General features: G+C 45.4%; 1 protein-coding gene across 1 annotated transcript; it reads right to left on the bottom strand.

Annotated features, from left to right (window-relative positions):
- Nucleotides 1-789: 789 nt before the first annotated feature.
- ATPAF2 (ATP synthase mitochondrial F1 complex assembly factor 2) lies at nt 790-12,334 on the bottom strand. The gene is made up of 9 exons (XM_063934853.1): nt 12,226-12,334; nt 6,980-7,130; nt 6,720-6,764; nt 6,395-6,540; nt 5,037-5,134; nt 3,833-3,913; nt 3,423-3,535; nt 3,139-3,254; nt 790-1,966 (listed from the first exon to the last, which is right to left on the bottom strand). Exons 2-9 carry the CDS (start codon nt 7,098-7,100, stop codon nt 1,829-1,831), a joined length of 858 nt encoding a protein of 285 aa, XP_063790923.1. The 5' UTR covers nt 7,101-7,130; nt 12,226-12,334; the 3' UTR covers nt 790-1,828.
- Nucleotides 12,335-12,336: the final 2 nt, after the last annotated feature.

Here is a 12,336-nt window from a genome sequence, read left to right on the forward strand (position 1 = left end):
GCTATTCCCCATGGTCCTTACGGAGTCCCCAGCATCCACTACGGACTATGAGAAATAGAATTATCGGTAAGTAAATTCTTATTTATTAAATAACACATTTCGATATACTGCCATGCCCAGGATTCAAACCTATAACCTGTTGAATTCTAATCAAACACCCTACTCATTGAGCTATGTGATCCTGCATAAAAACTATGAACACCATATGAAGCTACTGGCACTTTGTAAAAAAATAATCAGCATCGTAATTGAGCAGATCTATGTAGTGTGCAGCCACCCATACAATCTCTTGCAGCCGCACACTACATAGATCTGCTCAGCCGCAATGTTGATAATTTTTTCACAAAATACAAGGTAAGCTTCAAATAAAATTATCTAGCCTAGAATAAACTACCTTTCTATGCAAGGCAGATAGCTCAATGAGTAGATTGTCTGACTGCAATGCCACAGGCAATGGGTTCGAATCCTGGGTATGTCAGCATCTTGAAATGTAATAAAGAACAGTGTGACTGTTGTATAGTTATTAGCGACAGAAAGGGTCAGGGTAGGAGACAGGGACGGTCAGGAGATGCTGGGCTTCAAAAAGGGGGGAAGCTGCAAGTGAAAGTAATTAAAACAGATAATTGACAAGTACCGCCAGCAGCGCCCCCTACCCTGCAGCGCTATGTGCGGTGCCTCTTATGCACACACCTAGTTACGGCCCTGTCTATCAGTGCGGCTGAGATATGGACAAGGAAATTCGTGGGACAAACAATCACGTCATATTTTACGCTATGAAAAGCAAACATATTCCATTTTTTTTTTTTTATTTATTTTCACTCGTTTTCTGTCATTTATTTTTAACAATTAAATAAAATGGATTTATTTGTAATATTCGGCCCGATTTTACGCACATGGATAACAATTCACAAGGCACCAGCGACATGGCAGAAACAGGGCCGGATGTAATGAAGTCCGAGTTGGCCGGAGGTGCGGGATGTTTTTTTAAGCGGCACTCATGTACAAGGCAAAACCATGCCTTGTAAATGATTGCCGCTTTAAAGAAACATCCGAGTTTGGCCAGAAACCTGAACCTCCGGCTAGGAAGGCCAATCCTGGGATCGGGGGGGGATCCCAGGATTTAGTCCAAAATATGCCCGGTATTTAATCCCAGGATTGGAAGCTCCAATCCCGGGGATTGCAGGATGTACCTGCCCCATTGTTTTTTTAATGCCGGTCAGCGTTTAGCGCTCTCAGGAGGCTCAGACTCTGCCCGGCTCCCTCCTCCCCCCGGCTGTGTGTACTGCACAGCATGACATGATGTCAGAGGTCACGCTAAATAGTTTGACGCCAGCCGCACGCACCTCACGACCTGAAGCCCGCGAGCCCTCCCACCCACGATGGTGAATCTGACGCCAGCCGTCCGCGCCACCCAGACTGCACCTCGCTGCCCACAAGCCCGGCTCCCACCCACGATGGTAAGTAAGTATTTGTGTGGGCTGGGCTGGGGTAGGAGAGTCTTCAACCCAATCCTGGGAATCCCAGGATTTATCTTTTTCAATCCCGATACCCGGGATTGAAAAAAAGGCCAGAGATTGGCCTCCCTACCTCCGGCCAACTCGGACTTCATTACATCCAGCCCCCAGTGTCATGTACGTGACTTAATCCTACAAAATGGCTGCCCCCACAGTCAAGATTACTTTTTTTTTTTAAATGTATTATTCACTTTTTTTTTTATAAGTCATTTTACTCCATGTCACCAAGTCCAGCTATAAGTGTGACAGCCGATGTCAGTTTGCCTGTGAGACTGGAGGTCTTCATCCGGAGCGTTACTCCCGGGGCTCCGGCGTCAGTCCTGTAACAGCTTGTGTTGAACAGTCGATTTTGAGCAGCAGAGGTGAACGAACAAGGTTCCAGCGGCGGTGCGGGAACGTAACTCATGCAGATCATAACTGTGAGCCCATTCCACGTTCCCCCAGTGCTGGATCTGTACCAGGTTAAAAAACACCAATAATAGTATACAGACAATGGAATATATAATCCTCACGGTAGCGTTCGATCAGCAAATCAATGGGAATGTTTGTCTTTGGGATGTGAGGTGATCTATTCAGCAACAGAATGGGTCCCAATAAATAATTCTGTGATACAAGTGGGTCAGCGCAATCACATAAATAATCCCAAAGTGCTTTGCTGCAAATGAGTCACACAACTAAGGCAGCCAGATTGAATATTAAGCCCGTCAGTTCACTAGGAAGCAGTGACCTCACTCAGACATGAGACACAAAGTAACTGCTGCAAGTGTATGGTGTGTGGCAGGTAGTCAATGCTTTAAATGACTTTTGGGGCCAGTGCAGAACTGCACGCAAGTCACAATCGCATTGCGTACACGGAACTAAGGGGGTCATACCAAGTTGATCGCTCGCTGCCTTTTTTTCGCAATGCGCAGGCGCGTCGTACAGGTACAAAGTGGATCGTTGCTGGGCGATGGATTTAACAAAGAATCCATTCGCACAGCCGATCGCAAGGAGATTGACAGGAAGAGGGCATTTGTGGGTGGCAACTGACCGTTTTCTGGGAGTGTTTGGAAAAATGCAGGCGTGTCCAAGCGTTTGCAGGGCGGGTGTCTGACATCAATTCCGGGACCAGACAGGCTGAAGTGATCGCAAGGGCTGAGTAAGTTCTGAGCTACTCAGAAACTGCTAAAAACTTTTTCGTCCCGCTCGACTGCACATGCGTTCGCACACTTGCAAAGCGAAAATACATTCCCCTGTGGGCGGCGACTCTCTGATTGCTGCTCTGCAAAAAATAGCTAGCGAGCGAGCGATCAATCAACTCGGAATGAGGGCCTAAATGCAGATATTCACCTGTACACAGGTTATGGTGCACATCTACGTGACCACAGTGACTGCATCCATAGCTGTCATCATTACACCAGCTCTATGCTTTCTGCAAGAGATGCATCTCAAATCTGACAGCTGATAGCCCGCACTTACGTCTAACATGCCCTCTCTAAACGTACTAACTGCCCGCTGCCATCCAGTTATGCCCCAATCACCCACAAATGGCGACTGAGTTAGGTACGACTGATTGGCTCGGAGATACCTATTCTCGCTACAAAGATCCGTTCCTACAAGAGACCAGCGTGCAACTCTGGCTTACCTGGAACTCCTCCTCCAAGCGGGAGAGAAACACAGCCCTTTCCACGGTCAGGGCCCGGTCTAGGAGACCCATAGTGAGCACCACCGACTTCAGCTGATAAATAATAAACTCAATGCCTGGGAAACAGAAAACATCACACGGCGGTTATCAGGTGGCAATGCTGCAGGTTATCGGGTGGCAATGCTGTCACAACCACTACAGGGCCCCAGTAACACCCAGCAGATCTACCCGGCGTCCATAGACTAAATAACATATGCCCCCTGCTATGGATATGGCTCACCCACCTGTTAATGCCCAGAAGTTGTAGGAGGTCAGATGGCGATGAAAAACCTCACTGGTCTCAGGAGGAATTACAGGACCCATGATACTGGTGGAAGAGCCAATCACAACACTGTACCTGGAAACGGGAACATACAGTATGGTCTAAGCTGCCACAGATACACCCAGTTATCACATACGGTCATAACATCTGTATTATACTACAGTGTGTAGATCTGGTAATCTCATAGGTAACGGAGGATGTGGATAATGAGTGGGAAGCTGCATTTAATTCACATACAGCAACATCTGCACATTCATTTCACTGATGTTTTGTTGCCTATAGGACAGTTATCTGTGAAGAATGACCATGCTTAGTAAACCTATGGAGAACAAGAACGATAAAATGAATGTAAAAGCAGACCCTACTTCTCACCAGTTTTCTGCCCAGTTCAAAATAGGATCCCACTCCTTTTTCTGTAGCTCAACCAGTCCCGGTGGCTCCTCCACTCTGTAGCTGGAAATACACGGACATGTGTTGTACATGTGTGAGCGCTACATGATCTGGTTATGATGAATGGTTAGAGCTTACAGGTTTTTCTAAATGCAAATATCGATGGCGCCCTCTAGTGACAGTTCTGCAGTAGTAAAAATCAACTCTCATAGCCACAAGTGATTCTTACCCAACAGTAAAGGGGTGTACACACGGGGTGATGTGTGCTGTGCAATCTAGCACAGACCGATCGGCGCACATCTCTACACCGGCTCAGCACACAGCGCAATGTGTGCTGAGCGAGGGGGGGACGGGTGGGATGCTTACTTCACCCAGCAGTGAAGTGAGCGATCTACTGATTGTGCTTGCATGCAGGCCAATCTACAACCGGCGATAGAGATGCGCGGCTATCTCTATGGGCATACACACGGAGAGATCCGTGCTTAATTTATAAGCAATCTAGTCAGATTGCCTAGAAATTAAGCATACATCGCTACGTGTGTATGCCCATAGAGCCAGCTACGCATCGCTATCGCCGGTTCTAGATTGGCCTGCATGCAAGCACAATCTAGTAGATCGCTCACTTCACTGAGGAAACAGGTGAAACAAATAATTCTGCTGCTGTACCAGATACAGCCACTAGGGAGAGATGTATTGTATATTCTAAAGACAAAAAAAAAAGTTGCCCACAGCAACCAATCAGATTGCAGATATAATTTATCCAGTAAAGTCTATGAAATAAGTATGAAATTGGTTGCTATGTGCAACTTCTCCACCTGTCCTTTTCGGAGGGTTTGAGTAGTGTACTGATCTACTGTACAAGGTCTTCCTGACATTTTAGTCAAGTCTATGAAGTGTACTCTTATCCTAGAAGAGATGAGTGAATAATGACTTATCTGCTTGTTATTATGCTTAGTTCCGAGTTGCAGGAAGCTGCAGACTGACAGTCAAATAGTGGAATTAGCAGGACCCCAGCAGCACAGAGTATATCAGGAGATAAGTGATTTGTTAGTGAGGACAGGGTTGCATGTGCTGCTCATCCAGCAGCATAGGGTAGTAATATGAGGTTCCTATAAAACTGGTCACAGTAAATTGTGGTGTCAAGCACCCCACCTCTTTAGTATAGGATTGTGTGGAAGGAATTTACCAGATCGTGTCCGTTTCCAGAAACTTCAATGAGGACGTAATAAACTGCTCTTTGGTCTTTTGTGCTGGGTTATCCAGGGCTGTGTTACACAGTGTGGTCTGCAGAGAAGAGGACAGTGGTATCATCCAGAGTATAGGAGTTGAGGAGATATATATATATATATATATATATGGTATCTTGTATAGGGCGGCACTCAAAGACTTGGTCAAAAGATGTAGATGAAAAAAAACCCGCAGGGCAAACTTTAATGTAACGTTTCGGGGACTGGCCCCTTCCTCAGACCTATATATATATATTTTTTTTTTATTATTTTTTTTTTTACACACATGTAAACAGTTTAATTGAACATTTGGAATATACTTATTGGGGATTATTTATTGACATGGTGCCATATAGAGGAATGTGCTGTAACCCATAGCAACAACTTACAGAGGTCATAGAGTTGAATGTGAAAGTTGCTGAGGCGCAATATAAATTTGACATATGAATACCAAGAAAACAGGTGCATGGGTTGTGCTATAAACCATAGCAACAAACTCATTTTTATATTATGCTTCATAAAATGAAAGCGAACGCTGGCTACTGTGTGATCAGAGGCCTCTTTAGCACGCCCAAACACAGCCATTCCCCCAAAAGTGGACTGTCGTATTTTTGGCCTTCGCCCCTATTTAAACCCCCTCTTTACGCTCGGAAATGCAGTCCCCATAGGTTTCCTAGCTGTTGGGATCATGCCTCATTAGCAGACATCCCCTTTAGAGAACGTAAGTCCATTGTAGCCTGTGTGATACATTTCTGTATTTTTTTGGTGGGGGATCAGGTGATTGCCGACCGTGACTGCGCAGTAGCTCAGCCGAGTCTGAACCTACAATCACTTTACTTTCTAGCATTCGCCAGTCTCTCATAGATGCCCATGTCTTCACACAGTATACGGCAATGAGGAATTCTACTTCTCTGGGCTTTATCGCTAAAAAAAGCTGTTAAATATGCCTAGTGTTCATTCTAGCACCCTGCACCTTTCAACTCCTGTGCAGTTCCTCTTCCCTGCCTGGGGTGTCGCTCTCTGCTCTGGTGCTTCTCAGCACACACAGGTCTGTATCACAGCACTGAGTAACAGATCAGAATGTGCTGAAAAGCATCACAGCAGAGAGCGACACCCCAGGCAAGGAAGAGGAACTGCACGGATTTTGAAAGGTGCAGGGTGCTAGAATGAACACTATATGCCCCATAGGACATTAATGTGCAGTAAACCGTATCAAGCAAATATCCCTTTATGCCTACAGAACGTGTGCATTCAGCAGCCTTGGGTTTTGGCGATTTTTTCCTGACCTTGCTGCTCAGACATAGCAATGTATTCTTACCAGATGCATCGTAAAGAACTTGATGGTGTCCCGTTGAGAGTCCCACTCGGTGGCCACAGCAAGCGCTAGAGGCTCATTGGGAACCGTGAACACTTTTCCCTGCGGTGTCTTCAACTTCCTGCGATCCAAATTAATTTCAAATCCACCTAAAGACACAACAGCAACTTCTTTCCATAACAGTCTTTCTTATATGTACTTCCAACCCAGACAATCATATGATCACACTAATAGGCGAATATCCTGCATGGATCTCTTGGCTATGAATACTATACAGCATACTATCAGACCATTTAGCAATACAGAACATGTGATCGGAGTCACCCACCTTCACCTTGACAAATGCTGACATCTTTGAAGAACTTCTTTCTTTCTACAATAATGAAAAACGGAAATGTAGGACTAATCAGTAATGCGTCATGACGCACAAATGAGCAATTCTGCTGGTTATCAGTCCTGAAAACATCATGTAGTATAAAACCTGCCCTTTAGAAACGATCTCTGCTATTAACTATGCATGCGAGAAATAGTCTTAAAAAATAAATTGAAACTTGGTAGACAGGGCAGCGTGATGTTCTCTGTACTGACCAGTGGGGGGCGCATAGAAGCGTTTCTGTGAGAAGGAGGTGGTCACTGCACGCCCTCCACGACACAGACCCCGGACATATGCTACTTGCAGGGCAGAGATCATATGAAGACTTTGCATCATCCTCTCACGATTCTGGTTATCATCAGGGAACTAAAAAACAAAACAAAATTAGAACATAAAAGAACAATAAAAACAAACAAAAACAAGACCTCGGTGGTCACAAAAATGCTTTGTATGGGTTTAAAATTGTACTCACTAAAGCAACTTTTAATTTTTATTTTGTTTTCATGTTTTAGGCTGTCAGACCTAAAGCAAGTGGACCAGTATACCCTCCAAACCAGCCCTGGCCAACCTGTGGCTCTCCAGCTGTTGGGAAACTACAAGTCCCAGCATGCCTTGCCACAGTTTTGTTATTAGGAAATGCTAAAACTCTGTTAGGGCATGCTGGGATGGGTTCAGTATGGTATACCGGCGGTCGGGCTCCCGGCGACCAGCATACCGGCGCCGGGAGCCCGACCGCCGGCTTACCGACAGTGTGGCGAGCGCAAATGAGCCCTTGCGGGCTCGCCACGCTACGGGCACGGTGGCGCGCTACACGCGCCACGCTATTTTATTCTCCCTCCAGGGGGGTCGTGGACCCCCACGAGGGAGAATAAGTGTCGGTATGCCGGCTGTCGGGATTCCAGCGCCGGTATACTGTGCGCCGGGATCCCGTCAGTCGGCATACTGAAGACCACCCGCTGGGATGTATAGTTTTACAACAGCTGGAGAGCCACAGGATGGCCAGGCCTGCTCCAAGTAGCTGATTCTAGGGGGTAAATTTACTAAGTAGGGAGTTTTTAAAAAAAACTGGTGACGTTGCCTATAGTAACCAATCAGATTCTATCTATTAACTTCTAGAAGCAGCAAGTTAAATGTTAAGTAGAATCTGATTGGTTGCTGTGAGCAACATCACCAGTTTAAAAACAACAACCCTAGAGGTTAAGTCCCACAGCATTAAAAAAAAAACAGGCATACATATCACCAAGTTTCCTAAAGTGGACAACACTGTATATAAATACAACTATAACAGGATAAGGGAATAATGATGGAGAAGGTAAAAAGCAGGATAGGGAAAAGAGGAACATGGAAGAGATAGATCCCAATGCCGGAGAATATAATAAATGAAACATGAAGCAATGTCCTAATCATAGACTATTATAGTAAATGTTGAATGAATCAGCACTTGAGATTCATTGCTCATGACAATTGCTTTATAGCCTCATTCTCCCTGCAGTATATAGCACAGGGAGGAGTGGGTGTGCCAGTAATACAGTGCTGGAATAGAGAATTTCCTGGCTGACATAAACGGGTGTGGTTCATCAAATCGACAGTGTCTAGGTCGACAATGTTTAGGTCGACCACTATAGGTCGACAGTCACTAGGTCGACAGGGTTTCTAGGTCGACATGTGCTAGGTCGACAGGTCTAAAGGTCGACATGAGGATTTTTTTTTTTTTGTGTGTCGTTTTCTTCGTAGAGTGACCGGGATCCCAAATTAGTGCACCGCGTCCCCCCGCATGGCTCGCTTCGCTCGCCATGCTTCGGGCATGGTGCCTTCGCTCCGCTCGGCACACTTTACCGTTCCAATCGTAGTCCACGTGGATCGTTAAGTATGAAAAAATTCAAAAAAAGAAATTAAAAAAAAAAAAATCATGTCGACCTTTAGACATGTCGACCTAGCACGTCGACCTAGAAACCCTGTCGACCTTCCATCCATGTCGACCTAGTGACTGTCGACCTATACATTGTCGACCTAGACACTGTCGATCTTCAGACCGGATCCCGACATAAACACCAGCCTCACTTAAAGGAACAACAGAAAAATGGCAATACAGAAATCACAGCTCTTCCATTAGGGAAGCAAATTCTTCTGACTGACTGACTGACTGACTGACTGACTGACTGACTAGAGCAGGTCAGTGAGTGAATACCGAATACAGTTCTGGTCAACATTATTGGCACCCTAGAAGTTTAAGTACATGTACAATACCTACAGAAATAAATGGTAATGTATGAACATTGGATCATCAGAATTTAATAAATAATACAGAAAATAATAATTTTCAACTTACATGTAGTAATGTTAAAGATTAAATATAAAACTATGACCTGGATCGCACTAAGGGAACCCTTCCTTAATATTTGGTTACACACCCTTTAGCAAAGATGACTGCCTGCAGTGTCTCTCAAAGCCTCCTATAAGCTTCTCGCACCCGTCTGCTGGTAGTTTCTCCCAATGCAAGTTTTTAAAGCTCGAGTGTTTACAGGATTCCTATTCCAACTGAGATTTCAGTGCTCTCCAAAGATTTTCAATTAGATTGAGATCAGGACTCATTGCTGGCCAGTTTAAAACAGTCCTTTTTTTCCATTTTAAACCAACCTTTTGTAACTTTGCATGCGACTAGGATCCATGGTCTTTAACTCAAACCTATTTTTTTTTTTTACACTGAATAGTACATTTCACTCCAAACTGCATCATTACGATCCACCACTGTTACACAATCTGCACCACGGTGGCCCGTCCAAACTATTGTGATAACACGAAACGCAACAACACACCACAGTGGCTACAGCATGAAGGAGGCACAAATTGGGATGTAATGCCAGCTTATATATAGACATCAGGTATATTGCCAGGGCCTTCCAGGAGCCCAACTTTCCAGTAGAGTTACCAAGTATGAAGTCAACAAATGGATGAAAGCGTGAGTTCATTGCGCTTGACTGTGCCACTTATTTCACATCCAAGATTGACTCCCTATACGTCAGGACATCACATCCCACCAGACCAGCCACCACCCATCCCTTGCCACCCCTCCCCTTCCCTCTCACCAACTCTGACATCTTTCTCCCATGTATCTGGCGAGGAAGACATGGCCCTCATCCGTTCCTCCCCCCACAACCTCCCCACTTGAGTCTATCCCCTCCCACCTCCTCCACTACCTCTCTCCTTCTGCCTGTTCCCATCTTGCCCACCTTCTCAATCTCTCCCTCTCATCAGGCACTGTCCCATCTGCCTTCAAGCATGCTCTTGTCTCCCCTATTCTTAAAAAACCTACCCTTGATCCAAACACTCTCTACAACTATTGACCCATCTCTCTCCTCCCTTTTGCCTCCGAACTTCTTGAGCGTATTGTCTATAATCGCCTCTCTACCTTTCTTTCCTCTCACTCACTGCTTGACCCATTCCAGTCTGGTTTCCGTTCTCTCTACTCCATTGAAACTGCCCTCGCAAAAGTCTGCTGCAGCCAAATCTAAGGGCCACTACTCTCTGTTTATTCTTCTTGACCTCTCTGCTGCTTTTGACACTGTGGACCACCCTCTCCTTCTGCAAATCCTTCACTCTCTTGGTCTGCGTGATACTTCCCTCTCCTGGCTGTCCTCCTACCTCTCTGATCGTTCCTTCTCTGTCTCCTCTCATGATGCTACCTCCCCCCCACTTCCACTAACTGTTAGTGTCCCCCAAGGCTCTGTTCTTGGTCCTCTCTTTTTCTCTCTCTATACGTCCTCTTTAGGTGAACTCATTAGTTCTTTTAACTTCCAATACCACCTCTATGCTGATGACACTCAAATCTACCTCTCCTCCCCTGATCTCTCCCCCGCTCTCCTCACTCGTACCTCCAACTGTCTTTCTGCTATCTTTTCCTGGATGTCCCAGCGCTTTCTTAAACTCAACATGTCTAAGACTGAGCTGATCATCTTCCCACCCTCCCGCACAACCTCACCTCCAACAATCTCATTATCCATTGATGGCATGACTATCTCCTCTAGCCCCCAAGTACGCTGTCTTGGCGTACTCCTTGACTCCTCCCTCTCCTTCAAACCACACATTCAGCACCTCTCACAAACCTGTCATTTTCATCTCAAAAACATTTCCAGGATTAGACCTTTTCTCACCCAGGATGCCACTAAGATCATTATTCACTCACTAATTATTTCCAGACTGGACTACTGTAATCTCCTCCTAACTGGCCTCCCTGACAATTACCTCTCTCCACTCCAATCTATCCTCAATGCTGCTGCCTGGCTCATCTTCCTCACTAAACGTACTACGTCCACCTCCCCTCTCCTACAAGCCCTTTACTGGCTCCCCTTCCCTTTCAGAATCCAATTCAAACTTCTCACACTCACTTACAAAGCACTCACCCACTCCTCTCCCATTTACATCTCTGACCTTATCTTCCTTTATTCTCCCACCCGTCCTCTTCGCTCTGCTAATGCACGCCGACTCTCCTGTCTTCTGATTACTTCCTCCCACTCCTATCTCCAAGATTTTTCATGTGCTGCTCCCTTTCTCTGGAATTCTTTACCTCTCCCCCTCAGACTCTCCACCTCTCTACAAAACTTCAAACGGGCTCTTAAGACCCACTTCTTTACCAAACCCAGCCAAATCTCATCCTAACCCTCTGTTCCACGCTCTCTATGTACCCCATCTGTGTCACCCCTGTCTGTCTACCCCTCCCCTTAGAATGTAAGCTCTCACGAGTAGGGCCCTCTTCCCTCATGTGCTTATCCTTTTCTTACTTTAATAATCCTCAACTGCCCAAATCCCGCAGTTTTTTGGCCACCTTGGAACTTATCTCTATGACGTTTACTGGTGTAGTTATGCTTAGTTACCCTGTACTTGTCCTATATTGTCTTCAACTTTAAGTCACTGTTTTCCTGTTTTGATTATGTGCACATGTACTCTGCAATTGGGCGCCGCGGAACCCTTGTGGCGCCATATAAATAAAGGATAATAATAATTAGTAGGTTAAACGAGTTCATGGATAAGAGAGCATGTGTCAAGAGTGGGCGAATTAAATTGATACAAGAAAGTAGGAGGGTGGGTGAGTGAGTTAGTGAGTGCAGGAATGAACTGATACATGATTGAATACATATGCGTTTCATTAATTCTCGTGTGCCGCCGCTGCCAGTACAATGGATTTGTCCCTTGATAAAGTTTCTGTTTGAAATGTCCCTATTTTCTGTATTCTCCCTATTACTGTACAGTATGTAATGAATATGGTGCTCACTGGCTATGTTTATTCATTAGGGATTGTTTAAAAAAAAAAAAAAATATATATATATATATTGAACAGAAATATGTAATGTGGCAGTATGTATGCTCCATCCATACAGCAGCCACTCCCCTTCCCATGTGCTACTGCCCAGATACAATACAACATGCAGGTGACTGCAGGGAAGCCTCTCTCACACACATATACCTGTGTCTGTAAGGGTGATCACACTACCAAGCATCATCCTGCAGAGCAGCCTGACCTGCCTACATCCTGGGCGCAGCCATCTTTGTGACCCTGGATTGTCCTCTTACGTCA

Source organism: Pseudophryne corroboree, chromosome 7, assembly GCF_028390025.1.
Source record: "Pseudophryne corroboree isolate aPseCor3 chromosome 7, aPseCor3.hap2, whole genome shotgun sequence".
NCBI classification, from domain to species: domain Eukaryota; kingdom Metazoa; phylum Chordata; class Amphibia; order Anura; family Myobatrachidae; genus Pseudophryne; species Pseudophryne corroboree.

Excerpts from the sequence above, each read along its gene's own strand:
- ATPAF2 (XM_063934853.1), bottom strand. The coding sequence starts at position 7,100 with ATGATGCAAAGTCTTCATATGATCTCTGCCCTGCAAGTAGCATATGTC. Across the intron at positions 6,541-6,719 it reads CAGCATTTGTCAAGGTGAAG|GTGGATTTGAAATTAATTTG; the intron begins GTGGGTGACTCC and ends TTGTGTCTTTAG. Across the intron at positions 3,255-3,422 it reads CAACTTCTGGGCATTAACAG|GCATTGAGTTTATTATTTAT; the intron begins GTGGGTGAGCCA and ends TCTGTTTCCCAG.